Source organism: Diadema antillarum, unplaced genomic scaffold (assembly GCF_040938485.1).
Source record: "Diadema antillarum isolate AM-2024a unplaced genomic scaffold, OU_Dant_1.0 seq00001155_RagTag, whole genome shotgun sequence".
Classification (NCBI taxonomy): domain Eukaryota; kingdom Metazoa; phylum Echinodermata; class Echinoidea; order Diadematoida; family Diadematidae; genus Diadema; species Diadema antillarum.
The window spans coordinates 57,464-75,097 of record NW_027271965.1 but is presented as its reverse complement, the minus strand read 5'-3'; the positions used below and the strand labels follow the sequence as shown (position 1 = coordinate 75,097).

Genomic DNA, 17,634 nt, shown 5'->3' with positions numbered 1-17,634 from the left:
CGCAACCCCCGCCTTTGTTGTTGTTTTTCTCTTTTTTCAACGTATGCACGGCGCGACCTCTCGAAAATCAACGCGCGTTTAGCCGGAAGTAACCGGCTAACTGTTAGAGAGTCAAAACCTGTTTTCTTGCTCTTAGTCCTGCACGAACTGAATGAAAATGAGCGTTCACTGGCCCAAGATACTTCTGTTTGGTGACTCAATAACACAGGTAAGCTCCTGATAGCAAGAACCAGTGATTACGCTCACTTTTATATCCGTGGTCCGTACCGGGCGGGTCGAGCCGAGAAGATCGGACAAGAGTGAGCTTGCGCTGCGCTTGGCTTGCAGCCAGCGCAGCGCAGCGAAGACCACTGCGACTCCATAACCAGCCAACGACTGGGACCGCCCCCCAATCTGTGCCGTCTTTAAAAAAAACGCGCCCGGGCGCCCGCGCCTTTGAGCTTCCGTGCCCACTGTTGCCAGGCCCGGCCATTCAGTCTTTTAAAATATCCACCACAAACAGTAAAATTACACCGGCCCTTTCATCTACGAATATAATCAGACATTTTGGATCTATCGAAAAAAACACCAAAAACAAAATGTCTTCCAATGCAATGTAAACTTAAAGGGACTTGTACAGTACTGGTTGAGGTGGGGATTCATGTTTTGAACATTCCTAAGTGAGATAATGAGAAACCTCTTATGAAATATGAAAGAGCATGTAATTCTAAGAAGGATTCAACATTTATTTGATGAATAGGTTTTCAAATGGCTGAGATATCCAAAAAAGTGATAATAATAAAAGGCGACAGGCCACGTCTTTTAATAGGATCTCTTTGTTTCACCTTGTTTTTGGATATCTCAGCCATTTCAAAACCGAATTTCATCAAATAAACTTTTGATACCCCTTAGAATTGCATGCTCTTTGACATCTCATAGAGTGGTTTCTGAATATCTCGCAAAACACTAAAAGCTAAATCCTCACCTCAACCAGAACTGTACACACCCTTTAAATAAAAGTGTACCGTACTTGATATTAGTAACATGCATAATTTACTTTAGCCTGAAACGTGCAAACCTTTTCCACTCATTCATGCAAACATTAATCCTATATTTTAACAATGATATCCTATCAAATATTGTACACATGTTCCTTATTACTGTTTGTTTTATGTCTGTGTCAATATTTGATGTGACGTTTAGAGCAATGATGTTCCTTACCCTTGTAAAATATGTCTTCTTAATCTTATTATATTAGGTGGTATATTATTGGTAAATTTGTTTATGGTTCACTTCTTTTTTCTGTTTCACCGCTGATAAAGTTCACTAGATCTAGACTGATGACAGAGTCTATTCCAACCACAAGAACACAAAGGCCTGCAATTTATTCATGTAAGGATGACTTGAAATTCAAGAATGAATATCAAATAATTAAGTAAATTATTACCATTACTAACAATGACCTAACCAATTCGAGACACCAAAGTGTTAAATGCAACAACATTAGTAGAACACATCAGCGAAAGTTTGAGTAAAATCGGACAATCGATACAAAAGTTATGAATTTTTAAAGAACTTTTTTGGTGTTGGAACCGCTGGATGAGGAAGCTACTAGAGGTTACGACGTATGAGTGGACAACAATATAAAAAGAGATGCTTGGTGGAACAAAACTTCAAAATTGCGTTAAACAAATACATACTGCTACTGAACGTTTTTAACGTGCACTCTTCGGAGTAGAAACCGCATGTATGAAACAGGAAGCGCGAACATAACAATTTTTGCTTATATTGTTATGTTCGCGCTTCCTGTTTCATACGTGCGGTTTTTACTCCGAAGAGTGCACGTCGAAAACGTTCAGTAGCAGTATGTATTTGTTTAACGCAACAACAATATAAAGAAAATAAAAAGAAAATTCCACAAAAATTCATTTTTCATGAAAATTACAAATTCCATCAACTTGATACTGACATATGTTAGGGGTAGCAATTATTCCCTCAGCTTTCTGAAAGCGGTTAGTCAAGTGCTCTTTCATAATGCTAGAAAAGTGAATTTTTGTTGAATGTCAAATTAATGGTCTGATGCTTTTGTTACCCGACATTTGGCAAGATTGCTTGATTTTCATGAACCTTCATGACAACCACCATACAGACGCAGCATTGTACAGATGGTCAGAGGCTATTTACTAACTCGTACTAGTCTGCGCTGGCTGCAATGATGGACACCGATTTTGTATTTTCACAGGTTAACCTATTGAGGATAGACTGATTTTGCTATAACACACATTTCCCATAGACACCTGCCCGAGTAGTCTTGGGACTCGTCTTCAACGGGTTAAAGATAATACAGTAGTTTAAAGTAACGCATCATGACATGATGAATATTGTCCTCACCTACATATATGTGCTTTCACAGTTTTGCATGTCTTCTTGGCGTCATGGCATGCCACTGAAATTAATTGTTTGCTTTGCCATATTCATTCTGTCCTTGCAGCTTTCCTTTGAACCGGGTGGATGGGGTGCCTCAATTGCAAATCAGGTCCAGAGGTAAAATGAATATTATTTTTATATACACAATACAAAATGATGATGAGTTGCTGTAATGATGGGGCTGCAACAAGATAAAGAAAAGGGAAAGCATGATGTAGAAAATGTGAAGAATTTGAAACTTTATTTTATTTTTGGTATTGCAATCTCACAAGAGACTGCTACTTATCATCAAGCAAGCTGCAGCCTTATTTTAGAATCTTGTTCAAAAAGAGACTAGTGACTGTCATGTCTTTGTACCAACATATATAGTTTAATAACACTATGCACACCTATGATTTATGGTATTTTGGTCGATGGTGACTAGAAGTCATGAAAAGCCATCCGAATGACACATCAGATAGACTTGTATGCTCATTTTACATATTTCAGCATATGTAATTTTCATCAGCTGAAATTTATAAAGGCATAAACAGTGTAGCACGCTTACACATTAACTCTCATCATGTTTCTACTCAACAGTGTGTAAGACGGAACCTTTATTCCTTCACATTTATACATGGATAACTTCCTCTTATGTTCAGCAAATGTTCAGCAAACTGATGCATCATGCACTTTAAAAAAGGGAAGGGAAAACTTAAATATAAGAACATAAATGATATCAGATAAATATCCCACAGCATATTTTTCAATGCATTTTTTTTTCTGATTTGTTTTTTTCTTTCAATGATTTGACACTTGTCTAGATCTCCCGTTAGAACTCTGTATGGGTATAAGACCAGGTGAAGTGGATTTGTTCTTCAATATTTTTACCATGCAAAACTTCACTATTAAGTTACTGGACAGATAAGTTTTTCGATTTAAAAACAAAACAAATATATGTACAGTAGCCAAGGCTGCACACTGGCACTGACCAGTAAAAAATCACTGTCAGACCAGTAACTTTCATAGAAAAGTACAAAGTGGAAAAAGTGCGTACCTACTGGTTCAACCTGTCCATCGGACCAGTAGAAAAAATAGGTTAGTGTGCAGCCTTGCAGTAGCTATCATAACAAATTTTATCACTGTGAACGTTAAAATGTATGAATACATATTTCATTTGCTTTCTACTTGTCTTGTTTGTTCATAGATTTGTTCTAGTATAGTATGCTTTGTCTTGTTTGATGAAAGGGGGATAAGGGCAGATGCCAGTTCAGTGTTTTGAAAGAATGGTATCTTTCCTGAAATATCTTGTTTGTTTAAGACATCTGAACAGCCTGTCAGCTAACTTTGCCAATATTCGAATGACAACAAAGCATTCTTTCTTTTGTTTCAGCTGTTTGAGCAAATATTGACTCTTCATGCATTGCTTTGATCAAGTGATTTTAAAGTAAAGCATAGTATGTGATGCAATATCTCCAGGTCATTAATTTTAAAGGTACTGTTTACCACTGGGAGCAGTGATTTTAAAAATGTTCGAGCTATCACATTTGATGCATATGTTTAGGTCAGTCATATCACAAAACATCCTACCATGTAAAAATTTTGTAATAAAGCCTAAAATATAAGGAGATATCACTTCTTTTTTTTTCTCAATAAACCATAGCAGTAGATGGTTTAGTCTAGAAGCATTTTTATGACAACTATTGTTCACATTTTGTATATTTAACAATACTTAACATTAATTATACTGATTCAAATTTTGACATTGGTTGTTTCTATCCCTAAACTCACATTTTAAAACTATTTTGAACCACTAAAGCTGGGTTTTTGTTTCATCTACAAGTGGTAAATTATGCCTTTAATGTTTGTTTTCATGATTTTCATTGCGGGGGTCCTCTTGGCATGTCTGAACCTGTCTCATCTCTGTGCAAACTTCATCTCCAGAAAGTGTGACATAATTTGCCGAGGTTTTTCTGGCTACAACACCAAATGGGCTCTTGCTGCCTTGCCACATGCACTCCCAGCAGAAATGCTAGATGGTGTTGTCATGGCAACCATTTTCTTTGGTGCAAATGATTGTTGTGACCCTGGCCTTCAGGCAGACAAACATGTACCCATCTTGGACTATGTCTCCAACATTAAGGTATCACTCCATTTGCTTCTTCTGATATATATAAATGGAAATTGATGATTAACCCCCTTTATAACAGTGAGCAAGTGTACCACTTACTCAATCTAGAGATAGAGGTGCGAAATTACTGAATTCTCAAAGGCAGTTGGTGAAATTGAAATATAAATTCAGGCAGGTGGTGGCTTTGCTGTTGTCTTTTTCTTCCTTCCCTCTTTCAGCATATCTATCCATAGCTGGTTTTTTTTTTCGTTGTTTGTGAGTGGGTTTTTTGTGGGTTTTTTTTTTCTTTCTTAATTGCTCCATATCAGGGATTTCATTAGATGTTTGTTTTTAGCATCTGATATTATTTTTTCCAAATGTTGATCCATGAGAATTATTTTTTCCCTTCATTTATATGTATATGTGACCCTGCACCTCAAAACAAACAAAATGTCGCCAAACATGAATTTTTAGTTAAGAAAGAGCACACTTCAAGCTTTAAAATGATGTATAACTCAAATCAAATGGACTCTCCTAACCTATCTAAATATTGGAGAGAAAGCACAAACTCAGGAAAAGTGTGAACTGAGAAAAGAGGCTCTGAAGTACAGTGTCTATTCAAGTGCTTAATCTTCACCAAACCGTGCTGGCTGTGCGATGAATGGGACAAAAAACAGGAAGTAAACCACCAGAGTAACAACAATGAAGAGATTATCAGATTAAACTGAAATTAAGCATGCCTCATTAACACATTCTGTCCATAATTAATGCCAACTTTCAAAGCAGTAGCATTATCCTTTCAAAAGTTATTAGAGTTGAAAGTGAAGAGTGTGGACAAGGTTTTTCAGAAATGAAAAAGGGATTCTAAAGACACACCTAATCACACTATTCTACCAAAAATGTTCGAGATAAACTGCTAAAAAAACACTTTCTTGCCCATTTTATGATACCGAATTTTAGCATAATGTAAAAGAAGACCCGCTCTTTCAGAAAATATGAAAAAGTCAAGTTCGGCTAGGTTGACTCATTTCACTTATTTTCAGTCCTCACGCAAAATCAGTGTGTGCGACTTTATGTTCGTTTTGAGGTGCACGGTCACATATAATTCTTACACAAAACTTGACATTTGAATAAAAAATTTATGTAAGGCCAAGTAAAAAAAGAAAGTAGTTTCTCGTCCGGGTTTTTTGAGCAAGGCGATGAGGGAGGTCCTTGCTATTTGATATCTTACTATTTTTTCGAGGATTGTCAAAATGAAAGTAACATGTGTTTCTCGTCCGGTAATTTTGAGAAGGGTAACGAGAGAGGGCTTTACTATTTTCTATATCCAATTTATGAAATGAAATATCACTCTGGTATGCGGTAGCTGTGTTATGAGAGACCAGGTCCCAAGTGTATGTCTTGCCAGCACTCTGTGCATTTTCAAACAAATAGATATAAATATGTACCATACTTGAAATGAAACTTCATGCATGCAGAAATACATTTGCTTTTCCTTTCCACTACAGATGTCAAGGGAAAATGATCATCTTAATACTGGTATTTAGTGTTGTAATGGCATTTCTGATACCAGTGTACTTGCAATTCTGATGTATTGTGCTATTAATTGAAACAGGTATAAAACACTCTATCAACAAATGTACGACTGAAATAAATTCCATGATATTCAAAAGACTGCTTTATTTATCATTGGTGTTTGTGACTTTTTGTGTCCACACAGCTGCGCTGTAAGCCTATCTGCATCTCTTCACAGTACAATTGTAGCACATTCAACCGGAAACTGGCCGGTACATGGATGTCAAAATGATACTGATATGGCATTATAGCATTAAACATTTAAAGATGTTTCTTCATGTTCTAAAAAGACATTTGATAATCACTCATCATTTGGATGATGAATGATTCAATCACACTTCAGGTGATAGGCCTACGACTCACGGCCGTGTCTATGAATTTACATCGTAAAGAAAAGTATCCCGCAGAAATACAAGACAAACCAGAATCCGTGGAAAAGTTATTCATTTTGTAGATACACCCATTTAATGATTCTACATTTGCTGGAAAAGCGCATTCATATTCTCTTCAAAATAGAATACAAACTAGCATATCGCTGTCAGATGCAACGTTTGTACAGAGCAGTGTTTGGGCCTCTTCTACACATTCGAATGTGTTCATGCGTGCGTGCAGATAGCTGACAGACCAGGGAGATGGGACCAAAGACGCTTAACTAATAAGACACGAATCGATAAAAAGCTACGATTATAATTTTTAAATCTTTTTAAGATAACAAAAATACCACTACCTTTGGAAATGAATGATGTTCCTAGGTGTACTGAGTTTGTACTTAGCTCTCTTTTGTATCGTCATGTAGGGTAGCCATTTTGTGTCCATTGTTATCGCGCGCCTTCGTATCTTGTTATCTCTACTACTTCAGTATACAAATGACGCACAGGTCTGAGTGCGTCAGTCGGAATTGTGTGCATAAGGTAACTATGGAATGCTTAACCCACGAGGCGAAGCCGAGTGGGTTTAGGCTAAATTCCATAGTTACCGCATGCACACTATATTCCGACTGAGGCACGAAAAGACATGTGCGTCATTTGATTTATAGAATGGGTAATTTTCTTGTCAAAAACCCAGTTTTCTATCGTGTTACCCGATGACAAAATTACTGGATGCATTTCCTTTTGGCTTTCCGTAAAGGGCATGCATACCCGTACTTACGGTTTTTACTGGATGCATGGCCAGCCATGCATAAGTTTTTACTGGATGCATGGCCAAGCCGAGTGCGCGAACGCTTGCTTTAGTGCGCGAACCTTTGTTACAAGTACGCGTACTCTTGCTAAGTGCGCGATAACATGTTTACCACTGTGACTCAGCGTGCGGCCAGTAAAAATGAACACACAGCTCTCGACCAATCAGATCGCAGCATTCTCGCTACCCATTCTATAATATCTTTGGATGGGACCCTGACAGCTACAGACACGCATACGCGGCCGGCACAGCCAGCCACTGCACTGGCACCGTACCTTCCGACACTGCACACACATGCACATAGTCACAATGACATGAAAATGTATACATACAAACTCGATACAATCCTCACAAGCATTTGCACAGTACAATTCATCCGCTTAAAATATGAGAAACGGGGGAAAATACGAACAATGCGCGAAATATGCGTGGAATATCAGCGATTGTTCGAAAAAAATGTTGCCGCTATCGCGTTCACGACGTACCGAGTGCGCTGTACATATACATCACACAGCCAGCCCAGGGGGGGGGGGGGGGCGTTTCATCAACGAGTTCAGGCCCGCCGCGCGCCTATCCAACTACAGTTCGAAGCTTCTTGCCGAGCTCGCAGTGTGAAATGCATGCGTTATATTACATACGCACTACATAAGCTACAGCTGTACTAAGTAGAGGACGCAAGGCGTATTTAGCAATGAGAAATCACGATTGGCGGCCGAAAAAATAGTAAATATCAAAAAAAGTCAATGCGGCAACTGAAATTCGATGCGGGCGGGGAGCGGGCTGGGACGAGAATTATGAATTTCTTGGTATTTTCAGCGCCATTTTGAAAATAGTAAATAGTAAAAAAATCGATGCGGCGGCCAAAATCGATGCGCGCGAGGACGAGAAACTGGTTTCTTTTTTTACTTGGCCTAATGTTGCTACAGGGACACAGTGTAACAGGACAATTTAAAGGAATATATTTGTGAACAAATGTCCAAAAGGTCTGCATCCTGAATCTCCAGTTCAACTCTATGGTTGGGGGAGAGGGGTGGTTAAGATCAGGGCCCCATTTCATAAAAAGTTGATTTGATAGCAACTCTTGCTGGAATGGCAATTGTCATAGTAACGACAAGAATCCAGCTTCGTGATTGGCTGTTGCTATTGGAAGTTGCCATTCCAGCAAGAGTTACCATCCTAACATCTTTTATGAAATGGGGCCCTGAAGATACCAAATCCATGTACACAGACAAAGGCATATCAGTCTAATTTATTTAATTTTTTGTTGCCATGGGTTTTCATTCAAATTTTAATGTACCAGTAAATTAGTGAAACTATGAATGGGAAAACCTCCTTGCAAGTGAACAATGCTGATTTGGGTTACAGATTATTCAGTTGCTTCCTAGATGTAATCATTCCTTACTGCAGATACACATTTTCTGATACATTGTATGTGCATTGTATTACATTTAGTCTCTATAAACAACTAGTTGGTTAAAGACAAGGAAGCATCCATAAAATCCAGTTGCTGCAGCATCGAAGTTCATAGAAATGTAATGCCAGGAAACTTAAGAATAAATCCCCATAAGACTGTCTACTGAGGAATTCTGGGCAGTACACCAGTGTGTTGATACAAACGTGGCAAGGTTCAAGTTTTGTTTCATTGCAAATAAACAGTTACGTACACAGCTCCTCTCTCGTGAGGTGAAATAAATCAAGCCATATTGTGACTTTATTATCATTTATGAGAAGTATTCATGGAAATAATTCTTAAAAATACATTAACATGACCTGCTTCTACACACAGTGCTACAAACATGCTCTTATTTTATCTTTGCCAAACAGAACCATCAAACTGATCTTGTGTTACAAGTTACAACCAGACTTCTATTTGCTAGTGATGAGTGCTCATTAATAAGGCTTTATCAGTCCTTTTTGTCAAATCCTTCGTGACAGTATTTTATTTGTGGCAAGACTGACTCTCTGGTATTTAGTGTGCCATGCCAACAAAGCATTCCCTGGAATTATCACAACTGGCACATTCCACTGTAATTTAGCAACTTTTACAACTGCAAGTATTTACATGTATGTATTTTCATCTGTAATTCCATGAGATCATAAACAACTATTTTGATGATAAGCTCCAGCCCAACACTCAAGACATTGAGTTTGTCAGGCAACAACATTTTTTTTTTTATTTCAGTACTTAGACATCTGCTGATAACCAAACTCATGCAATTAACCTGTTACTGTTGGCTGTGTAATAACATCGCCCTCTGCTGGCCAGCATGCAGTACATTTTTGATTCAATCACAACTCTCGTTTCAGATGTCATATCTCTAACATTGGGTGCTCAGTTTCTTTCTCTCTGTCTCTGTCAATCTTTCTTTCATTCTCTTTCTTTATAAGGTGAAATATTCACAAAACAAGAATGGGAAAAAAATAGTATAGCCAAACTTGTAATTGTCATGAAAGCAATAGGAAACAAAAAATAGCCTTTTCAAAGGACTTTCTTGATATTTTGTTATCAGGATTAATTTTGTCTGGTGTTCTGGCGTCATGCCATTTTGATGCCAAGACAAACCACTGTATCATTCCCTCATCTTTCTGTTGTCTGCATGAGTGTAAGGTAGAATGTAAGATAAGACACTGTGAGATCAGACATTTCCAATATTAATTTTGAGCCCACACAAAAAATTCTGTTGCGACAGAAATTAGAACATCCTTGTTTCCATTCACATTATTATTGTGGGGTATGTAAAAAAAAAAAAATAAGGATAGTGGTGACGGTGATACAGTGAAATGTTAATCAGTATTACCATACTTGAGTGTCAGTATTGCAGGTATTGAATATCAATTTGCTCACATGAAGCTATTAGACTTCACAAGTACTTTAGAGTCTTGGGCTTTGCCCAGGCATTGTATGCTGGACGATACAGGACTTCAACCAAAGAAACAGCAAAATTTATAACAAAAAAAAAAAAGAAGAGTTAAATGATCTGTGTTGACACAAGTAGCTTGGGATGGTTTAAATACAATTCTACCTCACGTTTGGGTTGACTGTCATTGGTAGAGCGTAAATCAAACAAACATTGATGAGATGGATCATCAAACTTGGACGTCAAGTTAGAAAGCTGTGAAATTTAAAAGCTTCTCGTGTTTTACGCAATGATGATAGTACAACATTGTATTACCCAACACATACAAGTGTATGCAAATTAGATGAGGTGATGTCATGACCTCACTAAGTGTCCCATGTACTGCACACAAAATTGTGTTAAATTTCCTTTTATTGACATGAAATGAAGTTTACAACAACATCAAAAAATGAATAAAAATGTATCCATATTTATGTTTTGCAAAAACTAAGCAATGACGATAGGTATGAAGTTGCTTCATTATACTCGAAAACTTTTTTTTTCTTTTTGTGCACAAACCAGTGGATGAATTGTGGGTTGATGATGTGATTATATCAGCAAATTTGCATGGTAGGTTTTTTGCTACTGATATCACTATTCAGTAAAATGTGAAAAATAAATCATTTTTAATGTCCCATTTGATGAATAACTTTCATTATCTCATCAGATTTTGCAATACCTATTACATTTAGGTTGAACATAATGTGGAATTGCACTCTAAATGATCTGAATGAGATAAAACATCTTAGCAGTGCATTCAATGGCGCAAGACTCTATTGCAGAGGGCAAAAAAGACGCATCACATGCATGATCACAAATGGTTGGCAATGAATGCCATTGTCCCCTTTGAAACCTTTGCAGAAAGTGCGATGTAGTGAACAGAGGGTTCTCGGGCTACAACTCCCGCTGGGCTCGCATCATCCTTCCCAGTGTCTTCCCTCCCGAGATGGTCCGAGATGCAGTCGCAGTCACACTGTTTCTGGGTGCCAATGATAGTTGTCTAGAAGAAGTCTGGCCATCACAATACGTCAGCCTTGAAGCTTATACAGACAACATGAAGGTTAGGATGATACAGTGGTGATCTATAGAGAGATACACAAAACTTTCACCCTAGAAGTTTCCTCATAAAATTACAGTTCAGATATTTTTCTTTCATACTTAAAGCAGTTTCAGGCTGGGTCCTGTTGCATGAAATATTTTAAATGTCTTGAATTCAGTGTAGAATTAACAGACATAAATTTCAACTTCGGTGGCTGAAAAGTCACATTACACTTGATTTTGTGTGTCTAATACCAAGCGTAACCTGTATGCCACAGGGCTTGCTGTCAATTTGAAATTTTTGTACATGGTCTACTTCATAATGGTAATGTTCAAACTTGTTCATGGAATGTGCATGTATTATAGATGGCTGGTTACTAGTGTCAATTTTACCCTAGTACCAAAGAGAGAAGTGGATCTTGTTTCCTTAAAGGACAAGTCCACCTTCATATACTTAAGGATTGAGAGAATGCAGCAATATTAGTAGAACACATCAGTGAAAGTTTGAGGAAAATTGACCACTCCGTTCAAAAGTTACGAATATTTTAAGTATCTGCGCAGTCACTGCTGGAAGAGAAGACTACTACAGTGTATGATGTCACATGCGTGCAACTATATAAGGAAAATAAAAAGAGAATTTCACAAAACTTTACTTTTTGAATAAAGTGCACATTTCTTCGACTTGCTACTGACGTATGTTAAGGGTAATATTATTCCCCCTGCCTTCTGAAAGAGACAAGTCGAGTGTTCTTTTGTTATGCGAGAAAAATGGAAATATGTTGAATTTTCTTTATTCTTTCTTTATATCGTTGTACTCATGTGACATCACAAGCTATAGTAGTCTTTTCATCCAGCCGTGACTGAGCAGAAACTTCAAAAATTCATAACTTTTGAACGGATTGTCCGATTTTGCTCAAACTCTCACTGATGTGTTCTACTAGTATTGCTGCATTCACTCAACCCACATGTCTATGAAGGTGAACTTGTCCTTTAATTTTTCGTAGGGTGCTTTGAAATAGTTAACCTATGCACCAACTGCATTACATGAATTCAGATGTTGTTGGACAGCAACAGCCCAATGCATTATGGGAAAAGTCAGTCCTGCATGCCTGCTTGTATGGCCATGGTATTACCTGATTTCATTCCCCACAGATATGTAATTTTGGATGAAAATGCTTTTTGTATGAATTTTGAATTTACACAACTAGACAGCTCTAAGGAAGCTTCCTGTCGTTGCTCACTTCCTTAACAATCGTCCTTGTGCCTGTCCCCAATGAACTAAAGAAGAAATAGATGTGTTTAATGTGATGTGACATTCAATTTCCCATTCTAAGGCGATGATCAAGTATTTTGAAAGCAAAGGGCTTCCTAAGGAGAGACTGATGCTGATCACACCGCCTCCTATAGATGAAGCAGCTTGGAGTGAGGCTTGTAAGACAAAAGGTAACCTACACCCTTCCCTCCCCCATTCATCATGGCATCAAAACAAGTTGATCAATATAGCGGTACTTATCATCCAATCTCATTCAAATTTCCATACACATCTGGTTATTAAACAAACATAACTCGCACTAAGAAGCTCTCGTTGAAATTATAGATTTCACAGTGCCAGAAATTCCTAGGGGAGCAGCCCTCGAAGAAAATGGTGCTATTTCTGTCACCGAGCATATGCGTATTACACTGTATACTCTTTCACTAGTGGCTTGAAACAGTGTCAATATCCCTCCAATGAATCTTTAAAAAAAAAAAAAGAGTAAGTCTGATCCTGCTCATATACTGTATGTACAGAGTGGTGTTTGTAGATGATACCAATAGCAATTTAAAGGACGAGTTCACCTTCATGTACATGTGGATTGAGTGAATGCAACAATATTAGTAGAACACATCAGTGAAAGTTTGAGGAAAATCCGACAGTCCGTTCAAAAGTTATGAATTTTTCTGTTCAGTCATGGCTGGATGAGAAGACTACTGTAGCTTGTGATGTCACATGAGTACAACAGTATAAAGAAAGTATGTAAAAGAAAATTCACCTCTATTTTCACTTTTCTCGCATAACAAAAGAACACTTGACTTCTCTCTTTCAGAAGGCAAGGGGAATAATATTATCTTTAACATACATCAGTAACAAGTCCAAGAAATGTGCACTTTATTCAAAAAGTAAAATTTTGTGAAATTCTTTTTTTATTTTCATTATATTGTTGTACGCATGTGACATCACACACTGTAGTAGTCTTCTCATCCAGCAGTAATTGCGCAGATACTTTAAAAATTCATAACTTTTGAACGGATTGTCGGATTTTCCTCAAACTTTCACTGATGTGTTCTACTAATATTGTTGCATTCACTCAATCCACATGTACATGAAGGTGAACTTGTCCTTTAAATTGCTATTGGTATCATCTACAAACACCACTCTGTACATACAGTTTATGAGCAGGATCAGACTTATCTTTTTTTTAAAAGATTCATTGGAGGGATATTAACACTGTTTCAAGCCACTAGTGAAAGAGTATACAGTGTAATACGCATATGCTCGGTGACAGAAATAGCACCATTTTCTTCGAGGGCTATAGCAATTTAAAGGACAAGTTCACCTTCATGTACATGTGGATTGAGTGAATGCAACAATATTAGTAGAACACATCAGTGAAAGTTTGAGGAAAATCCGACAATCCGTTCAAAAGTTATGAATTTTTAAAGTATCTGCGCAATTACTGCTGGATGAGAAGACTACTACAGTGTGTGATGTCACATGCGTACAACAATATAATGAAAATAAAAAAAGAATTTCACAAAATTTTACTTTTTGAATAAAGTGCACATTTCTTGGACTTGTTACTGATGTATGTTTAAGATAATATTATTCCCCTTGCCTTCTGAAAGAGAGAAGTCAAGTGTTCTTTTGTTATGCGAGAAAAGTGAAAATAGAGGTGAATTTTCTTTTACATACTTTCTTTATACTGTTGTACTCATGTGACATCACAAGCTACAGTAGTCTTCTCATCCAGCCATGACTGAACAGAAAAATTCATAACTTTTGAACGGATTGTCAGATTTTCCTCAAACTCTCACTGATGTGTTCTACTAATATTGCTGCATTCACTCAACCTGAAGGTGAACTTGTCCTTTAAGATGTCACACCTCTGGGTAAAACCTTTGATCAAGCGCAGAATATATCCATAATAACATTTATTGTATAGTGCACTATACCATGAATGTCATCATTGTATAGTGCATTTTATGCCATCAGCATTTTGTTTTCAACATTATTGACATCAAAACAATATTATGTATGGTCATATGACAATGTGTAGACGAATCACAGAACAGGATTTCATTTCTGAGGTATATAATTCACTGTGTAGCTGCTAGTTTGCATATTCCCACAGGATTTCACATTTTGCATGCAAAGACCTTTGACATCAATTTGGCATGTCACAAGTATCAAATCACTCTGCTCTTTGGTTATTTTGCATGAAAAGGGCATTACTAGTTGATTTCATGCTCTCTCTGTATCTGAATTTGGGAAATTCTGCTATTGAATGTCATAAACATCAGCGTAAACATGAATATGTATGTATCTTCTGGTGTCAAATTTGTTGCTTTGCAAATTACAGTATTCACCTTTGCGCCATCTTCAAAAGTGCATTCCCATTTGCTATTCAATTTCTTTTTACTTTTTTTTAAATCTCATCCCAGGTACAACATTGAACAGAACACTCAAGAACTCAGGAAAATATGCCAAGGCTTGCTGCGATCTTGCCCAAGATCTGGGAGTGAAAGTAATAGACCTGTGGACCTTGATGCAGAAGGAAGAGGTAGGATGAAGACAGGTGTAATAAGTTGTGAGTTAGAGCGCCCTCCTGTGTTTAAAGTTTGAAATATCTACAGAGGAAGTATGGTGCTTTTAGGAGAGATATCTGGGATACAGCAGTAGGAACGTTGAGAGTGGAGAGTGTCGCAGGAGGCTGTCGTTAAATAACAAAGTCCTCAGGACCTACAGTTTTCTTTCAGTGTATCGAAATTTCGTTATAACCGAAGGGAATTTTTCCACTTAGACTTTGATGATGATACTTTTGGGAACTGAATTTGTACTTCGTTGTTTCAAAATTTTGTTATAACCATGTTCATTGTACTGGGGGCCCCCTGTATGTAGGACACTATTCAGAGTAGCTATGGTTTTATAGAGCAGCTACTTTCCGTGCACTGTGCAACTTGATCGCATTAGAGCACAATTTTTGATTGAAAAGTATGAATGTATCACTTGATGAATGATTAAGAAGGAGATAGTGTGTAACAGCAGACAAAAAGGTGAATGTGTTGATGTAGGGGGGATGATTTGAGGGGTTTCGCAACACGGCCTGATGAACACAACAAGCTGAGAGAGGCCACGTTATGCAGCACACAGACCACCCAGCAAAGATAACAATAATGACAAACGCACACTTTAAAGCCATGTGTCACTTCTTACACGTTCCTGGGTTACAAATACAAGGCACTGTATAAACCATGCATTAAGAAATCAAATATGATAATTAATTCACAGAGGATCTGTTTTTATTTATCTTCTTGAACTATTCTAGACTGCATCTGTCAGTGACATTCTTTCCTCCCAAAATCAACTTCTCGCACTTGACACTATTTGCTATGGCAGTATTCCTCTCACATGCCCTGTTGATAACTGCCATAAAACTTGTTATCAGTGACAATTTGTGATAGTTGTTACAAGCTACTGAAATCCTTGCGTCTGATTGGCTGAGAGTTAATTTGTCACAGACATGTAGCAGTTGTCACTGATAACAAGTTTTATGAAATGGGACCCTGATGACTACTCTGATGATGAAAATCACTTGACAACAATAGATTTGGGGGTAATGACAACGTGTGCTCTTCTAATTCATGAAATTCGTCCGTTGAGATGTTTTCATTGCAACTGATTGACAAATTGCCCAACATCGACGTAAATAAGCACTGAATTGATCACTGTTTTTTGCAGTACCTGTTACATGCTATAAGGATTAGAACCAACACTTTCTGTCGGATGAAGCTCGATGGTCTAGTGGAGATGACGCCTGTCCGGAGATCAGGAGGTCGTAGGTTTGAGTATGTACGCCCATGATTTTTTTATCATGGCTACTACAAAAACACTGATCAATTCAGTGCTTATTTACATCGATGTTGGGCAATTTGTCAATCAGTTGCAATGTGCTCTTCTGTCTTCCAGAACTGGGGCCCGAGGTTCCTCTGCGATGGTCTACACTTGACATTGGAAGGAGCAGGGTTCCTCTACAAGCACCTCTCGGGTTTTGTCGACGACTGCACTGCATCCCTCCCTCAGCAGTGGCCAGACTGGAGCGATATAGACTACGCCAATCCAGAGAAGAGCTTCCAGCAAGATTGATGCGTGATGTGCGGAAGTCGTCTTTCATAGGTAGTTGGCATCTTCTTTGATGCGTCAGCGTAAAAATCAGGATATATTTTTTTTTCAGATGAGAAATTTTCTTCCATCGTATCTTACTCATGTTCTGAGATTTTCAGTGCTTTTAGTGATATCACAGTGCTTTTTACTATTTTCCATTGTTGGCCATTCACGATAACCGTGCGTCCGTACGTCCGTCCCGTTTTGTTTTTGTCGATATCTCAAGAACCGTGAGGTAGTTTTGCATCAAACTTGGTACGAGGTATATCGTGGGGGGATAATACTTTGTTTGGATTTTAGGGTCACAGGGTCAAAGGTCAAAGGTCACAGGTTATTTTGTGAAAAAAAGGTTGAAATTTCATGTTTTTCTCCATATCTCGCAAATGGTTCAAGGTATCTTCATGGAACTTAGTATATATGCATGTACCAATGGGCAGTGATTATCTAGGGAAGTTGAGGTCATGGGTCAAAGGTCATGGGTCAAAGGTCAAGGTCAACTCCTCAAAATATCACTACTTTCCTTATATTTATGCAATGCCTGAAGGATTTTTTTTTTTACTTGATGTATGCATGTATAACCCAATATATATTCTGTGGGAAGTTTCTTGCCAAAAGGTCAAAGGTCAAAAGGTCAAAGGTCAAGTGAAAGTGCTAAATTGCACTTCTTCCTCCATATCTCAAAAGTAACTCAAGGTATTATCATGAAACTTATATATTTATGCATGTTCTACCTAACAGTGATTCTCTTTGGAACTGTGAGGTCAAAAGTCAAAAGGCCAGGTTTAGATAATACTATTTTACCATTTGATACTGAAATTATACTTTTTCTCAATACCTTGAAAATTACTCAATGCATAAACTTATAAAAGGGTCAAAAGTCAAGTAAAAATCATCAGTTCCCCCAAATACCTGCACTCTGACGTTTTAATCATTCATCCAATTGAACCTACTTCTAGGAAAGTGAACATTCAGCACATTTGTGGCAAACCTGTCATTTTAATATTTTGCCAAATGTGTGAAACTGTCATCAC

General features: G+C 37.6%; 1 protein-coding gene across 3 annotated transcripts; it reads left to right on the top strand.

The window, feature by feature from the left end:
• Nucleotides 1-151: 151 nt before the first annotated feature.
• LOC139744292 (isoamyl acetate-hydrolyzing esterase 1 homolog) lies at nucleotides 152-16,649 on the top strand. Of its 3 annotated transcripts, none has more exons than XM_071654738.1 (6): nucleotides 152-208; nucleotides 2,471-2,523; nucleotides 11,008-11,206; nucleotides 12,519-12,627; nucleotides 14,884-15,002; nucleotides 16,409-16,649. In XM_071654738.1, the coding sequence occupies exons 1-6, from the start codon at nucleotides 152-154 to the stop codon at nucleotides 16,583-16,585; spliced, it is 714 nt and encodes a 237-aa protein (XP_071510839.1). In that variant the 3' UTR covers nucleotides 16,586-16,649. The 3 variants fall into 3 exon arrangements, with proteins under 3 accessions (XP_071510839.1, XP_071510840.1, XP_071510841.1); XM_071654739.1 differs by lacking the exon at nucleotides 11,008-11,206 and adding an exon at nucleotides 4,330-4,528 and having other exon boundaries at nucleotides 154-208; XM_071654740.1 differs by lacking the exons at nucleotides 152-208; nucleotides 2,471-2,523 and adding an exon at nucleotides 4,505-4,528.
• The last annotated feature ends 985 nt before the right edge of the window (nucleotides 16,650-17,634 follow it).